Raw genomic sequence first — 21845 nt, 5'->3', positions numbered from 1 at the left:
AACAATAACGATTATTGACAATCATCATCGTTATTATTATTATTATTATTATACAGTTGCACACATACATTTTAATTTGATATATCCTTTTTATTTTGTAGTAACACCCTCCGGTCCAGCAGATGGCGCCGTGCATCTTTACCACTGGTTGTTAGATCCCACAGTAAAGGCAGAGTGACGGTGTTTAGCTGTGGTAGCACACAGCTGCTGCTCCACAGCTAACAACGGTTGTTTAAAGTCGCTTTTACTGTTTTTATTTCACTTTTATCTCATCAGTGGAAGTGGATGAACATTCGTGGAGTGCGTGTGGATTCAAAGACTCACAGTGACCGCAGTCTTCATGTTTAAAAGGCGTGTGCAGGGGCTTTACGTGGCTCCATGATGTCATTGGAAAAGCTAGCTCGTACGAATTTGTTTGGCTAACGCGGAGTTAATTCCTGTCAACACCGATGGCGCGAAACAGCTAACGTTAGTTTGAGTTCTTTAATTAAACTAAAGCTGAGTCAAGTTTAAGTCAACCAAGGAAAACTGAGCAGCTGCGCCACTGATTTAGCCGTTAGCACCCGGGACACGCCACTGTCCGCGGTGTGATCCACTTGGCCGATTGATTCAATGACTTGTTGACTTGATTGATTGATGGGTCTTTTAAGGATCATGATGCCGCCAAAGACGCAGCTTGTGGCGGTGTTGTTGTTTGCAGTAGCGATGCTGTTCATCGAGAACCAGATCCAGAATCTGGAAGAGTCACGAACAAAACTGGGTAAGAAAAAAAAACTTTGTAAACATGAAATCACAACTTTGTGTTGCTATGGTAACGTAATGTGTGTAAATGTTTGAGATGTGTTTGGTGATGTTATCTATGAGGTTTGACACCCAAACAAGAGCAAATCTCTCACTGAGTATGGATTATTTAAATGAACACAAACGTCATCAGGATACTTGCCAAGTAGTTGCACAACAAGCTATAAATAGAGTAATTCATTTGTAAAATTAGACTGAGAGGGTAAGGCATTTGCATGCTAGAAGAATTCTGCAATGTGCCAAAAGAGAGATCAAGTCAAAAATATCCCTGTCTTTAGCACTATAAAGAGTATATTTGGCTGGCACTTCAAAGATTGCCAGGAGAGGGCATGGTTGTACTTTTGTATTTAGGTAATTTTATTATTTACTTATCACATTTTTGTCCTCAGAAACTAGCTGAGCCTGTGTTAGTTTATTAGTTTATATTATATTTATATTGAAAGTAAAAATATTAGGTAATAGTTATATAATATAGAAGGGCTCTGGATTGCAGACACAACAGAGGCAGCGCAGTACAACTCATACAGTGGATGACAGAAAATAATTGAGAATCACTGATTTAGAGTGACCAATTTACCTAATCCCCATATTGCATGTTTTTGGACTGGGGGAGGAAGCTGGAGAAACCAGAGAAAAAAAACCCACACACAGGGAGCAAAAATAAATCATATATTATAATATACTTTATATCGGCCCTCAGCTGCACTGATTTCTGTACATTGCATCAGTCATAGGAAAACCCTTCTAGAGCTCTGGACATCACATGACTTTGTTTGTTTGACAGACTGAAAATATACCTGAAACTAAGTCAAATAAAAGAAAGGTTTTATAAATGGCACAGTGTGTCTCCAAATACTGTAAAGCTCCACATTTTAACACATCCCAACTCACTGATGTTGTAAGTTGCACTGCTTTGGTACTGAGAGCTACAGAGGCAGACTATTAGTAAGTTAGTTAGTGTTGTCCCTCTTGCATGGAAATGTTTGTTTTTAAAGTGTCTGCTTGATGAACTTTTAAATGAACATACAGCCAGTCTGAAAAGACACATGATGTCCACTGCTTTATGACAGCAAGTTATTGTATATCATTGAAGTATCATTAGTATTGTGTTACCTCGTGGTGCCAGACACTGAAAGACTGAAAGAAGTGACACCAGAGATTCTCCTGTAAAGAGTTTAATTAGCAATGTGGAGCAGAAGAGAAGCCAGAAAACTTTTAATTATGCCACCTGTCAAAAGTGTAATTAAAAGCTTAATTACTGGTTTTAATGTTGTTGTTGTTGTTTTCAAGTACCCTGTTGTTTTCCTTAATGAAGACATGCTAACAAGCCACACTGGTCTTCGGTTTAAAACCACTTGTTCATTTTTGACATACCTGCAGTTTATTGTGGTTTTTTTACTCATTAAAATCCAACAGCTGAGAAAAACTCTGACCTCATAATCATATAAAGTGAAGTTCACTTATAATTAATATATATACATATACATATATATATGTATGCAGGGATATACTCAGCTGTGTGTCTGATCATTAAAGGTCAACCTGACATTTTTCTGCCTCTTCAGAACGAGCCATTGCCAGACACGAGGTGGCCGAAGTCGAGCAGCGTCACACCGAAGGCCTGGGGCGGGATTTCTCCGCGCAAGCAGAGAAAGACGACATGGTCATCATCTACAACAGAGTGCCCAAGACCGCGAGCACGTCCTTCACCAACATCGCCTACGACCTGTGTGGGAAGAATCACTTCCACGTCCTGCACATCAACACGACCAAAAACAACCCCGTCATGTCTTTACAGGACCAGGTGAGAAGATGGAGCCTTGCATTCACACACTGCAGAGTAAACCAGAGCAACAGTGTTTATTACTTTTATTACAGCACATGATCTGTTTTATTATAATACATTTTTACTTATGATGCCAGTATTATAATAGGCTTCAGGCAGCCCATGGCCAAGAGGAAAGCAATTTGGCTTGTAGCCAGTGGTTCACTGGTTCAAATCCCAAGACGGGTCAAGGGCTGGAATGTACCTGAGCAAGGCACCACCCAGCTTCACTCTCTCCAATTGGTCGATGTGCAAAACTTTCATGTCCCTAAAAACGTTTTTAAAAGGTTTTCAATGACAGAAATGGCATCTATTAAAACATGGAACATTGCCACATGACATAACAAGTGGTATACCATCAAAATGTAAACTCTTATAATGCAAAGATGACAGCGTAAAGACGTACATTTTTCCAGATGTACCCTAACCCTAACCCTACAAAGAAAATTGCTGTTGAACATAGAAGAATGATATTGAAATTATTTTGTTATTTTAATTAAAATGGAGAATGCAGCATTTTCAAATAATTTCATTTTCAGGTCTGGAAAAACACGACTGCAGGTGTATCATTAGCATAATTTGTGTTTTGTAAATGAGAGTTGGAGATGTTTAATGCCGCCGAAATGTCTCAAAGGCAGACTACAGCCTGGTTTAGAATAGGGACAGTTGACTTAAATATAGATGTCTTCAACTCAAGGATCCCCTTTAACTTCTCTGTCTATGAGTCATGTGCGGTTTTATGTGCTTCTGTGACCCATCTCCTGCAGTTTTTCTTCCTCTTTGTAATTAGTTTTCATTATCTTTGACCACAGGTTCGCTTTGTCAGGAACGTCACCACGTGGCGAGTGATGAAGCCTGGCTTCTACCACGGCCATGTAGCTTATCTGGACTTCTCAAAGTAAGGCATTTCATTTTCTGTAATACCATTACTATCCAGGTTAGTTACAAACAGCTGAGCGGCTCAAAGGAGGCACACGTGTTGACCGCTAACGTGTGCTTTAGTGATGATTAATAGCTGTTGTTCGTATCTCCCCAGTCACTATCACTTCTCTTATCGCAGGTAATTACCCTAATAGAGCAAGGGTTTTTGAGACTGAGATCCCGTTCAGTTAGTCTTGGTCTTTTTTAAATGATTTCAGCTTCTTAAATATGAACATGGTCTGGTTTCTTGGTTCCTTTCAGACAGTGAACTGAATGTCTTTGTTGTGCGGACAAAACAAGATGTTTGAGGATGTTTTTTTAATTTATTTAATATGATGTTTTTAATTTTTATCAAGACAATAATTGACAGGTTACTCAATGAAGAAAATTGTCTTAGCAGCTGGTTCCTGCTTCCACTCCTGAGTGGTTGCACCCTTAACGACACATCTTTCCTGTATTTTCTCTGCCTGTTTTCTTTTTTGTCACTCACACTGAGAAGTACATCATATGTGAATTATTTACTTTATGTGTAGATACGGTGTGAAGGGAAAACCGATGTACATAAATGTGGTGCGAGAACCAATAGAGCGGCTGGTGTCCTACTACTACTTCCTGCGTTTTGGGGACGACTACAGACCAGGCCTTCGACGAAGAAAACAAGGAGACAAAAAGGTAAATTTTTCTTCTTCTCCTGGATTTCTGTTCGCCAACATGAAAAACTACTTGGCTGGGAAGCAGGATTCGACTTGTGGTGAGGTCATATGTACTGACTTTTTTTCAACATTATAGAGAGCAGAGAAACCAAACCATAGAGTGAGCTCGGCACTAGGCGTCGATGGAGAGAAAACATGAGAAGGAACTCAATGACAGAACCAGACTCAAAAATGTGCAGCATCTGCCACGACTGGTTGGGGTGAAAGGAAGTAGTAGTACGATGTCATGTATACGGGTAGCAGCAGAGATTGTTGATAAAACAATTATACTGAGAGCATGTATACCAGGGGTGTCAAACTCAAATGATCTTGGGGTCAATGAGCATTGAATCTGGTCAAGAGGTGGCCCGAGATCAACCAGTCCAGTGTCAACATTTCAAACCCACACGCATCGTTTCCAGCATGCAGTAACTAACCTCTGTCACACCCTGACTCTAAAGGCATGACAAATATGCGAGATACACCACTTTAAGGAGTAACAAAGTAATTTATTGAACAAAAGTCAAATTTAGGAAATGAACAGCTAAATATTTACTACATAATTACTATACTTACTATATGTAATACTACTATACACATATAGTTTGAATATCAGTGCAGTCAGTAGTGTAAGGTGTGCATGAGGGACAATGTGTGTGTAACTGACCTTAATATGAACCAAACACAATAATAAAACAGATACAAAACAGGTAGATATAATATACAAAATATACAGGGACTGCCTTGCCCTCTCTCTCTGTCTGTCTCTCTTTGTCTCTGCCTGTCCTTCTCTCTCTCTGTGTCTCTGCTTGTCCCTCTCTCTCTCTCTGCCTCTGCTTCTCTGTCTCTGCCTGTCGGGAGAGTTGTACTTCTTTAATGGCCTTCACGATCTCTTCTATTTTTAAAGTTGGCAAAAAGGCTATCCGCTGCCTCGAGAAAGGCTTCCTTCACCATATCGCCGTCTTTGAATGGCTTCTTGTGCTTAGCAAGAATGTGACTGACGCGATAGGAGGCAATAGTTGCGGCGTTACCCTGGCTCTTCGGCTTGGTGAAGATAGACTGCCGTGCGGCATGCTGTGCTTTCAAGTCCCGGACTTTTGTGGCACGTAAAGGCGTTTTTGTAGGGAAATCCCTCTCGTAGCTCCCGTGTACTGTTTTAAAATGCCGCTCCAGGTTCCCTTTCTTTGCCAACGCCACATAACACACATACACCTTGAGTCCTCCATTTATCACTGTAATGTTTTTTCTTTCTGACGAGTCTGTAGAAGGTCAGGAGGTCTTTTCAAATGGGGTTCAAATGTTGTTTGATGGCTGCATGTGTGTGGTTTATAAAAGCACATGTTTGCTTTTGTCTTTCAGACCTTTGACGAGTGTGTGTCATCAGGAGGATCTGACTGTGCCCCTGAGAAACTCTGGCTGCAGATTCCCTTCTTCTGCGGGCACCAGTCAGAGTGCTGGTGAGTGGACGGCACCTTTTGTGTTGTAGTGCATAAAAGGAGAGTGCACTTCGTATTCATTTGCAAAATTATGATGTGAAACTTACACAAATATCAATATTAGTTTTTTCATGATTCTGTGCAGGAACGCAGGCAGTCGGTGGGCTCTGGAACAGGCCAAATACAACCTGGTGAACGAGTATCTGCTGGTTGGAGTAACTGAGGAGCTGGAGGATTTTATCATGATCCTGGAAGCAACGCTGCCTCGATTCTTCAGGGGAGCTGCTGAGCTTTACAAATCGGGTACATAGCATTCATGCTGCTCTTTAACCCTCTGAGGACATCATGACAATCAGGCCGCCTGGATTTATTTAGATTTTATGGCTGTAGTAAAAGATGTGCAGTGAGTGAGTGCTTCTACCCTTTTATGCCTCTTTTTCCAAGATAGCTCACTTTCAATATCTGGGAGGTATTCAACCGTTCAGGAATACGGTACTGAGAAGCTTACTCACAAACATGTGACGCATTGGTGAATCTTGTCTGTGACTGGACAGTCGCTCCGTGGAAGTCCTGGGGGCTACCGTAATGACAAGTATATCAGTGTAAAGCTCTATTTCTTTGCTTTCCAGTATCCATCCATCTGTCTTTTACCACTTTATCCTCCACATGAGGGTTGCGCAGGGTGCTGTTCCAATCTCAGCTACAGTAGCTTTCCAGACACCAACGTCAGCAGCCACTGTAGCCAGACATAGTTGCGTCAGTGTTTAACATTGCCGTGAATGGGCATTCATGTTTTATTGACGAGCTTCGCTCTGTTGCTGCCACAGTTGACGCTAGTGGAGCCACACAGCTGATTTAATAGATGTCAGTGCAGCCTTAAACATTTGTTTCCTTCCTCCAATAGCTGTTCTCTCCAACACTAACGCTATATTGTTTGGCTTCCGTTTTGTTTCCAGCTCCCCTAACATTGTGTGACGTATCATTCCTACATTGGACAGCTAACGGTGCGTTCATGAAAATGGGAAAGAATAAGTCATGTATAAACACGGTTGCAGTCCACTCCATACAGAATCTATTTGTAGAGAATATATACACATTTAATGTACCAAAATATTGCGGTTTACGCCCGCTTGTGTATTGAATGGGTTGTTTTTTTACAGTTCAGTTTGCACTTGTAGTACCAATATGTCTTGCCTATCTGTTTGACATAAGCATCTGTTTTTGATGGCAGCAACTAATGTAGCTAAATGCTCTGGTATCAGTGTTTAATGTTAGCAACTACTGTAGCCTGACACAGTGGCATCTGTGTTTGGTATTTGCGGTTATTGTTGCCAGACTGTTGCATCGGGGGTTGACTTCAGCAGCTGTACTACTACTCTAAATGCAGTAGCTTTTTCAGCTGCGGTTGCCAATGTATTATTTTCCTAACTTGTGTTGACTTACAATTTTGCAATGAGAAACTGTTGATTATTCTACTTAATATTGTCCAAGATCAAAACTAAATGAATCACAGTCATAGATCGATGCTTCATTTCCACTGTAATAAAAGCCTTTAAAGAGGACATAGCCCAGAAGTGCCAATTAACGCTGCGTTTTGGTGTGTATCTGCGTCATTACCTCCTTTATGAAGCCCTAAAAGTCCATAACAATCAGTTTAGCTACTGCTGAGAGCGCAGGGTGTGATTGTTTTCCTGAGCTCTACGAAGCGGAACGGCACTTCCGTTGACTAGTTATGTCACTGACGAATTTCACCACTCCTAAACAGTAGCGCCTCCTAGTCCACATCTGGTGACGTACTTTCAACCTTAGAAGAAGAACAGCTACTCTCGTTGTAGCTGCTGAGCTCCATACAACCGATACACTCAGCAGCTACAATGAGAGTATTTCTTCTTCTTCTTCTACGGTTGAAAGTAGCAATATAAAGCAGTACCCAGCACCAAACTTCACCTAAAGGAAGAAGCAGTGCCAACAATATGTATATTACAATTTTTACAAACCGTAAAACTGTCTTTGTGTGCTTGTTTTGTCGTTTAGCATTAGCGATAGCCGGCTACAGGCTAAGCTACACGCTACGCTCGTGTTTCATTTGCATGTGTGTTTATCATCTTGGTAACCACAACGTTATCCAAGCTACAGGCGTCCTGCGGCAATCTTCCACTTGTCACAGTGTCTTCTGACTTTGGCTCAGACTCCGGATCAAACGGCGAGGGGTTGTGACGACAGCATTACTCAATGTTTTGATAATTGCTAGTGGTGCATCCGCCTTTCCAGAGGGTTAGGATTAGGGGTATGGGTTAGGGACATTTACATCAGCGCGTTGTAGCGACTAGGACATTTTTGACCATAAAAACAATTTCATGTTTGTAAGTACACCTCTTTATCTCACAAATAAGTGAGATAGGACCATGCTATGGCCTCTTTAACTGTTGTGTGTCTCTTCAGGAAAGAAGTCCCATCTGCGAAAGACCACTGAGAAGAAGCCTCCCACCAAAGAGACGATAGCCAAGCTGCAGCAGTCTGACATCTGGAAACTCGAAAATGAGTTTTACGAATTTGCTCTCGAGCAGTTCCAGTTTGTGCGAGCCCACGCCGTCCGGGAAAAAGACGGAGAACTTTATATCCTGGGCCAGAACTTCTTCTATGAGAAGATCTACCCCAAAGTGAACTGATTGTGGAGCCAGAAAATGCTGATAAGGGCTGCATTAACAAAATCTCTCATTAGAAGTTGTATACACTGGGAAACAGGGGGAAACACTACATTGCACTGATGAATGCTGGATTCTTTGTTCATGTGCGTCAGTGTTTTCTGTAGATTGAGTACAGAAAAGCCTTTTTCAGGCTGGACAGTGGAGTTTCTTCCAGGAATGTGTGAAAACATTGTTATTGCTGTATAGCTGCTGAGGAACCTATATGGGCATAAACAGTCAGTCTGAGCTCTGAGAAAGAATTTTTCCTGTCATGCTGAACTGTTTAGTCAATGTCTAAACCCAAACCCAACTCAGTTGTTGAGTTAGTTTGGACCCGTGAGAGAAAAGCAGAAAACCTCAACAAGTGCAACATTTTTAAAGATGGTCAGGTTTTTGAAGTGTGTTTGTATGATGTATTAATACATAAGCTCTTTATCTCACTGGTTGACATTCTTTTCTTACTAGAAATTGAATATTTTTAAACCATAAACCCTCCCACACCACAGCCCAAAGATGAACTATGTGTTTTTAACACTGCTGCTTGTCTACTGCTGCATAGTTTGGTAAGTTTGTGTAAATTCAAAGAAAGGATTTCAGTGAACACAGTATCAAAATAATACATTTAAACTTACCGGTGGATGTAGCAGTGGGTTAATAATGCCTGTGTGGGGTTTTTTTCTATGGACATTGGGCAGTTTTTAAAGCAACACAAACTTCAGTTTCAGTTGAAAAAGTCTGTCTAATGGAAAGATAGAGAGGCAAACACATTCTTAAATTATCTTAGACTTGGTTTGACCTAGACTTTATTAGGTGAGCATTTTGGTAAGTGGCTAAAATCAGTTTCACCTTGTGTTCTTACTCAAGCTGATTCCGAGAATGTGTCAATACTTCACAACTACACCTCAAACCCTGAACTATCATGGTTTTGTTTTTACACTCCTCAATGTACTAGTAACATGTTTACAAATTACAGAAGGTGAAATTGTAAAAAAATTTGGAAAAAAATCAGTTCATACATTAGCTGCATTCATGTGCAGTGATGCAATTTCGGACCAAACATCAGATATCTGATGGAACCATTGCGTCCTTTGGTGCGTGAATACCTTTTTATCCCACTGAGATGTTCTCCACTTTTATCACAGAGATGGTGACGTGGGTCGTGACCAAACTGCCTGTTGATGAGGAAGGAAACTGAGGTACGTAACGGTGAAAAGATTCAAATATACAGGGTAAGACTTGGTTTGATTTGGTCACAGCAGGCTTAACATTTCCAGCGGAATGACCAAGAGAAGTTGAACTGATAGTGCCTTCAATGCAATTTTTTTGATATTACAAGCATCCTACAATCATGTTTGCTCTTATTTTGATGAATTACTATTGAATGCATTTGCTGTCTTTTTGTTTTGATTTACGCGACAATACTTAATGAACGACCTGAACATAAATACAAAACCGTCTCATTGTGTTGTCATAGTAGTTTCTATGATATGTTGTTGCTTTTCTGATGGTTTTAATGAGTAGAAATTATGCTAGGCTTATGTTAGGTTTTGCACAGTTTATCAGTCAGTAACAACTAAATTCAGTGCCATATTTTTAAATTGAACAATTAGTACCTTTCATTATTGCTGACATAATGTGAGGAATTGTGGCTATGGTAACTTTACTTTTATTCCTACGTCACCTCATAAATGCAAAAATACCCTAACCCAAAGAAAAAAGACACAAATCAAAAAAATTTTGTACAGACTGCGACCACACTAAAATAAAAGTTTAAAGGTGTACTCAATCCCTGCCTCAACCTGACATTGATGACTTTGTTCCGGATGATTATTATTTCATATGCACACAATATGACGTTATGGCCAAATGTCTGCAAGATCTCACATTAATATTATATTGTGCTCATTTACCTGAGAAATTCTCTTAGAAATTCTGTGAATCCATTGTTTGATTTTAACACCCTATATAACTGATCGTAACCTAGCAGCTCTGAGAGTCTCTAACTAGCCAACTGCGCAAAATGCTAATGTTTGACCCATGCTAGCCTGCTAATGTGATTGGACTTTGAAATATCATTTGGGCATAAATTAAAGAATTGGATGCAAATTATTTGGCCTCCAGGCAAAATTTAAAGAGTACAATTTAAAGACAAGTTATTTTTGAGTTAAAAAGTGTCAAGTTTTTTGAGTTTTTGTGTCAAAATGGCAGTTAGCTGAAGCCCAAGAGTTATAGGGAGAGGATATATAATTAAAATAACAGAATTCAATGGTGAATTATCAAAAATTGTTCCTGATTTATATTCCATGTTGATTTAAGATAGATAGATATATACTGTATTGTCCTCATTGGGACATTTGTCTTGAGCTACAAGGCTCAGGCTAGACCCATTAGCAAACAGCACCGGGTGTACAGGGTACAAACATACAAGAAAGAAAACATTATACAAAACCAATAGAATATAACTAAAACAGTCCCATTTAGAGGGTAAATAAATACATACATAAATAAAAAGAGGAGTCAATCTAAATGCAATTTTCATGTGATTATCGAGCTATGATAGACACTGGAAAAGAGTTCTTACACCAGTGATTAATTGTATAGATAGATAGATAGATAGATAGATAGATAGATAGATATAATCTGCCTCTGTATCTTACTATGTCTAACACTTAACCACTGAAAGCTTCAGATAACAGACTGGGATGGGACGATCTGCTGAAGTCAGCTGTGGCCATGGATACAAGGTGAGGCTGCTCGTCTCAGAAAATAGAACTCAATTAACAGTTTTGCTGCAGGCATATTGGAACATTGTTTCATTAATAAGATGAATACAGTGTGATAATTACTTCATCTCAATCAGAGAAAAAAAAGGGCTATGGTCTATATTGATTGTGGTTGATGAGCTTGCAGGTTAATTAGGAACACAAAATTTCAAAAGTCTAGGCCGCTCCGTTGTTGTTTGTCAGTTGTTGGAGTTGTTAATGACTTTTTTTTTCACTTTATGGACTCTGAAGGTTTTGTTCCTGTCACAACTGTTTTTCTTTTGTATCTGCAAAAAAAGGGGGAAACACTTGCCTCTGTCATAACCTTGGCCCCAGCTGGTGCAAAGTGCCTGACTTTGTTTTCTCTTTTGCTGTTGTGCTGTACGCCACAAGAGGGTGCCGTTGTACTTCTAAAAGGTCCACAAAGTGCAGCATGTGGGCTCAGACTGACTGAAATGGTTCACAGGAGCCCATTAATGCATCTGTGCCAAATGGAACAAACTAATAGCACATTACCATTAACAATACAAATTACACTATCAGCTATAAATAGATTCACTTGGTCTTGGGCAATTTGTGCTGTACTTGCATAATAACAACACTCAAATTAGTTAGTAGTGCATGCGTGTGTGTGTGAGAATAGTGCAGCCATATTGCTGCATGTTGTGAAACAACAACATTTTGGGCTTTTTGTAAAAGATGTCCCTCTTACTGCAGGATAACCTCTGCAAGAGGAAGTAATCTGCAGGGGACGCAGCTCCAGTAGCAAAGCTCCAAGCTGATGGCAAAATGTGTCAATTTGAAAACTCCTGCTACTGCACTGGGCCAAGAAAATGTCGCATTCCTGATATTTTGCTGTAGACCAAGCGCAGATGACAGAGTGCAGTTAATGCAGGTCAAAACTGATGGAAGCCATCGTCACGTTAAAACACCGCCAGGGTCCTCCTTAAATGATTTCTGGCCTGTTAGCCTCTCACACACTGACATTTGACAATCCTGTTTATTTATTAGACTTATGCACCTTTCTCTCTAACAGATAAAAAAACGCATCAGACCTTCAAAACCCAGCGTTATCTCACAGCATTTATTGTTCTTCTGAACATTTTTCATTAAAATTGTGAAAGCCACCTGGTAGCCAGTGGGTAAAAAGCGTTTTTTCTTTCCATCCAGAGACTTTAAAGGTACACTATGTAAAATTTTGCAACATTTATCGGTGGTTTTGCATGTTGAAGCTGCATAATATCTCACACCTATGTAGTCTTTAGTTGGCATCAAAACTCAAAAGATGTTTAATTTGTCTGTTGTGGGCTACTATAAAAACACGGTGGTCCAAAGTGGCCACCTCCGTTGAGCGCATCGGACTCCTGATATAAATATAAGTCTTATTTGGGTGTAATATAAAACAACAATTCATACAACCACAAAAACTATTTTATTTAATTTCACTTAAAAATTGCATACTGTACCTTTAAGTATCTGGAAATTTAGCATGAACGGCTGAGACTCAGATCTAGACAGTATGTAAAGATGGATGACATGACTCCTCTTCATAAATGAAGAACAAATATCTCAGATGTATTTTTTAGGTTTTTTTCACCAACTTTATTGAAACAAAAGATGCATGTACATGAAACGGACATGTACTGCTGTGTCACTGGGCTGTGCAGAGGTAGAGGGGACAGCAGCATCTGATGCTGTGTCACTGGGGGTGGTACTGAAATATTTTAAAAGTGCATCTGAAGAGAGAAGAGAAGTATATGTGACGACTGCATGTTACATTTTAATAAAAAAACAACAACAGATGTTTGGTGTGCTATACATGAGACTAATATAGACTAATAATGAAAATGTGATGAGATTCATTCAACTTTATTGTCATTGCAATGCAATTCAATCTAACCAGAGTTCAAAAACCAGTAAAGTGCAGTGAAATTAATATATATGTATACATAGCCTATGAATGATATGGGACAGCTAAGGTATGAAATATTAACTGTAATACACTTTAACTGCACTTTAACACTGATGTAAACTTTAACAAACATAAACTGTGACACGTAAGACCAAAGGCTTACAACCACCCTATTACAAAGGGGATGGACAACTAAAAGCATTTTAACTGACATACAAGCAGGAAAGACACCTGTAAAATAACACCTGAACAGGCCTAACGTTAAGTTTCCAAACGTCCCTGATGAATTTAAGGTGGAGTAACATTAACACACGTCGACCCAGCTATTTATTGATTATTAAACAATGTTGCTATCGTCCGAAGTAAGCTAGCAAGCTAACACTCTGCTCGAACAACGGTAACTACGATGCAGTAAACTATTAATTTCATGCACTTCATCACATTGACATTACTGTACCTCTATCTTTTTCACGTTTTTCTTCCTCTTCTTTCCTTCTTTTCCTTCCTTGGGCGCCAGATGGCTTCAGTCTTTTAGACATAATTCCGATACAGTGTCATTAATCTTTTTCTTTGTCTCTGGGTCACGGTCAGATTCAGGCAGCTGGCCTCTTGACCCCGCCCCCCTCACAGAGGGCAGGTACAGAGCAACGGCTCGTTGCACCCAGAGATAAAGGCTTCTGCATTATTTAATAGTCTTTGCTATGACTTTATGTTGCTGTGGGCTTATATAATATTTCAAAATAATAGTAATAATGGCACTGGTGAAAAAAAAGTAGTATTTATAATGAAAATTAAAAAAAATTTCCTCCGTTTTCGGCGTCCCTGCGGATGATGGCGCCCAATCAGTGAGGGGTGGAGTCGAACTTGTGACCATGATGTTTTTTGCACACAGGGTACCAGTCTTAACCACTCCATCTAAATACTGTCAGATATGAAATTTGGGGAGATTCCAGAAAACTTGACTAATTGTCAAGATATATACATTACATATACATCAATACCACAAAATCAAACTCAAAGAAAAGTCAGATTTTCAACTGAAATAGAATTCATCCTTTGGAGACCATGGAGACCAATATTGCTAATATACATCAAATATGAGCTGCTAGTTTTTTACTGATCCAGTGAAAGACTGTACTTCACCATCTCTGCTAATGCATTTTGCTTGGATAGATAGATAGATCGATAGATTCTAGCTTGCAAGCTAACTAGCACACACTAGCACTAGCACACACCAGAAAGATAGATAGATAGATCGATAGATTCTAGCTTGCAAGCTAACTAGCATGCTAACTAGCACACACTAGCACACACCAGAAAGACGGATTGATGTATGGATGTATAGTTGGATAGATAGATAGATTGTGTTATGACTGTAGTCATTATTTTATTTCAAAGCGCTGTGAGTGCTTTGTGTGTGTGCCCTCGCTCTCATGGTTTTTCCTATCACAGCTACGCCAATGACACCCAACTCATTCTCTCTTTTCCCAGCTCCGACACACAGGTAGCAGAATGGATCACCGCTTGTCTGACTGACATCTCTCAGTGGATGTCTGACCATCACCTGAAACTCAATCTCGACAAGACTGAATTTCTTTTTCTCCCAGGAAAGGGCTCTCCCACCACAGATCTAACCATCACCCTCGACAACTCTGTGGTAACTCCTTCTCATACCGCAAGGAACCTGGGTGTGACACTTGACGACCATCTCTCCCTCACTGCCAACATTGCTGCAACAGCCAGATCTTGCAGGTACATGTTGCACAACATCCGAAGTATTCAGCCTCTTCTAACCCAGAAGGCGGCACAGGTTCTGGTCCAGGCTCTTGTCATCTCACGCTTGGATTACTGCAACTCCCTCCTGGCTGGTCTTCCTGCATGTGCCATACGACCTCTGCAACTCATCCAGAATGCAGCAGCTCGACTGGTCTTCAACTTACCAAAATTCTCCTACACTACACCGCTCCTCCGCTCCCTTCACTGGCTTCCTGTAGCTGCTCGCATCCGCTTCAAGACTCTAGTGCTTGCGTTCCATGCTACAAACGGATCCGGTCCAGCCTACATCCAGGACATGATCAAAACCTACACCCCAGCCCGCCCACTCTGCTCTGCATCGACAAACCGGCTCGCTGCCCCCTCACTGAGAGGATCGCAGAGGCACTCGCAGAACTCGAGACTGTTCACTGTCCTCGCTCCCAAATGGTGGAACGATCTCCCCATCGACATCCGGACAGCTGAAAGCCTCCACATCTTCCGCCGCCGACTAAAAACACATTTCTTCCGACTCTACCTCGACTAAGACGACAAAAAAACAAAAAAAAAAAAAAAAAAACTTGTACATCGCACTTATGACTAGCACTTCATAGTTTGTTCTACTTGAAGCTCTTACTTACTTCTAGCTCTTATCTGTACCCAAATGTTTAAATGCACTTTTGTAAGTCGCTTTGGATAAAAGCGTCTGCTAAATGACATGTAATGTAATGTAATGTGCCCTGTGTTTTTTTTCTGTCTTCAATCTCCTAGGCAAATAGGTGTGTGCCATAGCCATGCCAGGATTGGTGGAGTGGTTCTGGGCCCTGGCTCTCAATTGGCTGTACTCCACCACCACACCTAATACATAAGGAGCCAATATGGTGGATGTCAGATGGCAAATTTTGACCAAAAAGTCATACTTTAGTATGTTGTCCAAAATGTGACAAAAAGTCATAGGTTAGTATGTCATCCAAAAGAATCAGAATCAGAAGAGCTTTATTGCCAAGTATGATTTGCACATACAAGGAATTTGTTCTGGTGACATAGGTGCATACAAGCATACAAAGTTTAAAAAAAAAGTGAAACAGTAAGAAGTTAAGTGAAACAGTAAAACAGTAAAAGTTAAGTGAAACAGTAACGTATTGTATATATACACAGTATATAAATGTTTTTTGTTTGAGCAGTAAAGAGCAGTACAACTGGGCAGTAAGTGAGTAACAGTGAAATATTCACCAGGTGCAAAAGTTCACGGTAATGACGTTAATGTAACGCATAAAGGATGTAAGATAATGTGACATGTAGAGGCAGAGGAGGAGTGTGAGGAGTCAGAGTGTCAGGGGGGCGCTCCGGGCCTTGTTGATAAGGCTCGTAGCAGACGGGAAAAAACTGTTCTTGTGGCGTGAGGTTCTGGTCCTGATGGACCGCAGCCTCCTGCCAGAGGGGAGTGACTCAAAGAGTTTCTGTCCAGGGTGGGAGGGATCAGCCATAATCTTTCCTGCACGCCTCAGGGTTCTGGAGGCGAACAAGTCCTGGAGAGATGGAAGATTGCAGCCAATCACCTTCTCTGCAGACCGAATGACACGCTGCAGTCTGCCCTTGTCCTTGGCCGTGGCAGCAGCGTACCAAATGGTGATGGAGGAGGTGAGGATGGACTCAATGATGGAGGAGTAGAAGTGCACCATCATTGTCTTTGGCAGGCTGAATTTCTTCAGCTGCCGCAGGAAGTACATCCTCTGCTGGGCTTTTTTGATGAGAGAGCTGATGTTCAGCTCCCACAAATGTGACAAAAAGTCATAGGTTAGTATGTCATCCAAAATGTAACAAAAAGTCATACCTTAGTATGTCGTCCAAATTTTGACAAAAAGTCATACCTTAGTATGTCATCCAAAATGTAACAAAAAGTCATACCAAAATTTAGTATGTCAAAATTTTGACCAATTGTATTGTTGTGGCGTTTGTTTTGTTCACCATTGTTGTCGCTCTCCCACAGTGTGTTAGAGTGTGTCAAACGTAGTTGTTCATGTTGCAGCTGTGGGACATGATCCCCACAGTTTATTTATAGTCCTGTCCATACAGAGGTATTATTTTCAGCAGCATCCATGTTAGTGACAGACAATATGGATATATGCTTTCATTCAAAATGAGCCAGACTGGTGACATTTGAAGTGACTCTAACGCTGCCATAAACATCAATATATTTGTGAAGGACTGCAGGACTGCCTCACACACATGCAGCGGAGCGTCAGACATCATCATACAACAAACTCCAACTACAGGATGAAGTGAAAGAGGATTTGACTGTGGCTTTAACAGCACATGAAGGAAAAGCAGATAATTGACCTGTCCAGGAGTCTGAGCTTCATATAGTGATATGATATGTGAGGGATAAAGGCATGCTGTTTGTCTTCTTTAGATGAGCTTAATATTTGCCCTTTGAACCCTCAAAATGTCGGTCTGGACTTTTGTTTGCTTCATTTCACCATAAAAGGACCAGAAAGGACCATTTCTCCAGAATATCTTCCAATATCTGTCAGTTATTTACAATTTAATGCATGTTAAAATACTGTTTTAACAATTTAAGATGAAACACTGCTGTTGTACATGAACATGTTATATTTGAAATTGGAACAGTATGAAACATATTGACACATTTTTGAAACAAATTGACATTTTGTCTCTCAATGTGCAAAAACTATGTTCAGGTGTATATTAAATATGAACATTTTGGCTCTTATTTTGAAGTTTTCTTGTCTGTGTGCACTTTATTTCCCATCCTTCATTATCCCAACCTGCTTCACGTGTGTCTAGTTAGTCGCAGCTGTTTGTCCTGACCCTCCTCCCCTCTGTGTAAATAACCACGCCCTCTTCCTTCCTTGTGTTCCAGTCCGTGTCCACGTTGATCCAGCTCCTGTGTTTCACTCACCTTTGGTGATCCTTGGTCCTTATCTGCCTGTCCAAGTGCTACATGTGTTCAAATAAAGACTTAACTTACCACCATTCCTGCATCTGGGTTCAGTTTGTGCCACTACTCAGCTTTCACAAACTGTGGTGTACCTACAGTAACTCGAAGTGTGTTTGTGCCAGCGTGTGGTCAGTGATAGGCTCAGTGTTTAAGGGTTAAAAGATGTGCTTGATTCTGGTATGTGTACTTTTGTAATATTGATATCAGACACAAAAAAGACACTCAATGAAACACAAATGAAAGCCTTACAGCCTTACAGTCATTTGACTTTGTCACCATCTGGTCGACAAAATTAATATTGTAGCACCTGAGAGACATAAAAGTATATAAACAGCAAATATCTAACTATATATGGTTTTTGTCAAGTGCTCAATAAATATATCAACATTAAATCTTCTGTCTGTTTGTAAAATGTTACTCTGTCCTTGTCAACCTGTAAACAAACCTGTGAACAGCTCACATTTACTGTTACACGTCCATGCAACACCATCACAGGTAAATACTGCCACCTATTGGCCTGTAGCTTTGTCTGAAAAATGAAATTACAATTGATCACTTCAGCACATGTATTGTTTTTGGTGGCTCTGTGAGTCTGTGTGTGTTTTTTAATGAGTTTGTAACAGCTGTGAACTTTATAAACCTTCACAATGAGTGAGAGGACATTTTGTTGACAGGAGAAATTATAGAAATAATAGGTTCAGTTTCTTTGGTAACCGTTAACAACCACATGATGAGAGAGAGAGAGGGGATCTGAGCTTACAACGGCTTCATCACTCTACATTTATTGTATAATGTAGTGGGATGTGTGTGTGTCTGTTAATGTGTGTGAGTGCACATGGGTTGTTATTTGACCCAGAGGACCCCAAAACAATGCCCCCCCCCCGAATCCCCCCAGGGACAAGGGACGTAAAGTGTGTTATGTATTTAATTGAATCCTGTGTGTCACTAAAGAGAACAGTTAGTATAAAGAATAATCTCAAACTTTGAAAGACTCATTTATATTCAGAGATTAAACACATGGGAATATTTACAATCACATCAATCATCAAGTATTTACATACATGATCATTATTATTATTATTAGTATTGTTGAATAAAAACAAGCACCCAACACTTTGTTTTAAAGTGCTTTATAAATAAAGTTGGATTGGATGTAAAATGTCTTTATTCATGCTGCTGAAGGCAGATGATATAACATTAAAAAGTACAAAAGTACCATTGTATTCATAATTCTCACAGAGGTTTAATGTACAGCTAAAAGTCCACAATATACAAGTGCAGAATTATGACTATTATGGGATGGAAAATGCCTGGAAATCTATGTTTTTAGACATTAAATCTTTAACGTTCTCCTGGAGTAAGTTTGTCAATAACATAGAGTGAAAAAAGTCTCTTGTAACAGATAAAACCAAAGATTGAAGTTCCTCAAAAGTACTTTAACATCAGTGCAAGTGTGACGTTGATGTAAAATGAATTTTTTATTTCAACTGCATCCACAAACTGCCTCTTATTATTTTATATCAAGTTGTTTATTTACAACTTAGCACTTGTTTATTTACAACATCCCCTTTTCCTCTTTTTGAAGAGGATGTTGTTTCTTTGTCAAAATTTGTGGAATGTTTTAAATAAAGTTATGGTTAAAAAAATCAGTCACAGTGCACCTGTTTTCAATAATAAGCCACGCCCTAAACAATTCTAACTTTTGCACCTGATTGGCTGACCATTCGTGCCAATATTCAAACTCCTTACAAAAGCCGGAAGTCTTGATGGCCGCACCAGAGGGAGAGATGCTGACAGATCACAGATGTAAGTTTGACGTTAATTTGTTTCCTTGTTTCCTCACTGACTGATCAGTCTTCTTCTCATCACTTGTCTTTAATGAAATGATCACATTCGTGTGTTTGTGTCTCACTCTCTGTTTGCAGCAACAATGCAAACCTGCTACAAACCTGTTACCAACCCCAGACTGGATTTCATGGACGGACTGGACTGGATTCGGTTTGCTGGCATGAGTACAACAAAGTCATCACAACCAAACGGAAACACACCGCAAACACACTTAACACTTAAATGTAAGTGTACAATCATACTTTAACACTTTATTGATTTATTGATTTATGATTTTTATCATATGACATTAAACTAATATTTAATTAAACATTTTGTTTGGAATGAGTATGAAGTAAAACCTGAAGTGGGGCTCCACTGAATATTATTATTGTTGTTATTATTATTATTATTATTATTATTATTATTATTATTGTTAGTACTAAGTAATGGGGGGAAAAAACAAGTCAGTATTTTGTAACTTAAGAAAACAAATTTGACGTAAGTAAATATTTAATGGTGTATTTATTTAAATAATTAATGCCACATTTAAGTAAATAATGGTGAATTTATTAAATAAGTTTAGTAAATGACAAATTAAAGTAATTATTTAATGTTGTATTTATTAATTTAAATAAATGACAAATGAAAGTAATTATTTAAGGGTGTATTTGTTCATTTAAATAATTAATGACTCCAAATCAGTGTATAAACCTAGTACTAGCCTGCCTAGTCAGGAAACACCTTTTTATATTCCATTGAAATAGTTACCAAGGGTTAGGGTTTTTCTCTTTTTTTTTAAAGGGGACATATTATACCCTATTTCTCCAAGTTAAAATAGTTCCCTGGTGTCCTAATGAACATGTCTGTGACATGCTTTGGTCAAAATACCATAAGGATGAAGCATCATAGCAGTTCAATAACCCTGCTAAACCCGCCCCTTTCAGAACACTCAGTTTTGTGCATGGTCCCTTTATATGCAAATGGGTCACAGGCAAACACACACCCACTTCTTCCAGGGGGTTTCTGATTTGTCCTCTTTACAGTGGTCACTCGCTCAGCTCCTGTTCCCTCTGCCCCATTCCTCTCCCCCTCCCTCCACTAGTTCTCTGACAATATCAACATGGCAGCGTGCGTGGAAAACAGCGAGAGTGCCGTCACCTGAAGAGACGTCCTACATAAGGATCGAGCCAAACACTGTCCAACTGTAAATCAGTTAAACACTTAGGGACAGCACCGCTGATCGCCACCGCTGATCGTTGCATAAACTGCTGCTGTATGTGACTGTATCAGACTGAGTCTGTGCTCCGGTCATGGAGGACGTAGTGAACAAATATTTTTAATTAGGACGTGTCAGAATGGTCAGTTATGAGCTCTATTTGACCTTTTCTTAAATGTGTTTGGTTGTATGTCGGTGATATACTAAATATGGCGACCGCTGGCCGCAGTCTGATGCGAAGTGGTGCAAACACACGTTTGCTGACTTTTTCTGGCACATTATCTTCATATATAAACTGTATCCACTGGACATGCTAATCCTCTGAGGCTGGAAGTTTTAGTACAAGTATTTTATAGGGACAATGTGGAGCTCTCAAAGTAAACTTACTGCTGGCGTGGCAACATTCGCGGTGAAATGCACATTGTGTCATCACAATCGCAGGGAATTCAGCATCGCATATTTTATTGCCTGTACTTACACTAAGAGGGACCACGAAAACATGACTGAGTAATCTTTTTTCACACTTTGGCGGCTGGTAGGCCCTCCAGAGTCCCAAATATAAGTATTAAAACGATTTAAAAAGTTGATTTTGCATAATATGTCCCCTTTAATGTAAATATTAGCATTTTAGCTCAATAGCTTCCAGGCCATGTGACCCAAAGACTCCAGATAAGTGTACAAAGTACTAGACTGCTTAGTCAGGACACAGCTTTTTATTCCATTTATTTTTTATAATTTTTTTTATCTAAATATTTGCATTTTAGCTCAATAGCGTCCAGGTCATGTGACCCAAAGAGTCCAAATCAGTGCAGAAACACCTCTTTTTATTCCATTTGAGTACCTCCCATATTTTCTTTTTAATAAAAACGTTGGCAGGTAAACATCATTTTTTCCCTAAATGAGACCACGGTAGTTAAGAGCAATGGGTCAGACTTTGAACAAAATTTGGAGGGGGTCACACGGTGGTGTAGTGGTTAGCACTCTCGCCTTGCAGCGAGAAGACCCGGGTTCGAGCCCCGGTTGGAACAAGGGCCTTTCTGCATGGAGTT

General features: G+C 39.8%; 1 protein-coding gene across 1 annotated transcript; it reads left to right on the top strand.

Moving 5' to 3' along the window:
• Window positions 1-165: 165 nt before the first annotated feature.
• Window positions 166-10165, top strand: LOC122781171 (heparan sulfate 2-O-sulfotransferase 1-like). Its single transcript, XM_044044720.1, has 7 exons — window positions 166-760; window positions 2367-2605; window positions 3439-3524; window positions 4081-4219; window positions 5599-5696; window positions 5821-5978; window positions 8118-10165. Exons 1-7 carry the CDS (start codon window positions 637-639, stop codon window positions 8342-8344), a joined length of 1071 nt encoding a protein of 356 aa, XP_043900655.1. The 5' UTR covers window positions 166-636; the 3' UTR covers window positions 8345-10165.
• Window positions 10166-21845: the final 11680 nt, after the last annotated feature.

Source organism: Solea senegalensis, linkage group LG14 (genome assembly GCF_019176455.1).
Source record: "Solea senegalensis isolate Sse05_10M linkage group LG14, IFAPA_SoseM_1, whole genome shotgun sequence".
NCBI lineage: Eukaryota > Metazoa > Chordata > Actinopteri > Pleuronectiformes > Soleidae > Solea > Solea senegalensis.
The sequence above is the reverse complement of the archived record's forward strand: the minus strand, read 5'-3'. Positions and strand labels throughout refer to the sequence as shown.

Excerpts from the sequence above, each read along its gene's own strand:
- LOC122781171 (XM_044044720.1), top strand. The coding sequence starts at position 637 with ATGGGTCTTTTAAGGATCATGATGCCGCCAAAGACGCAGCTTGTGGCG. Across the intron at positions 4,220-5,598 it reads GAAAACAAGGAGACAAAAAG|ACCTTTGACGAGTGTGTGTC; the intron begins GTAAATTTTTCT and ends TTTGTCTTTCAG. Across the intron at positions 5,697-5,820 it reads GGGCACCAGTCAGAGTGCTG|GAACGCAGGCAGTCGGTGGG; the intron begins GTGAGTGGACGG and ends GATTCTGTGCAG.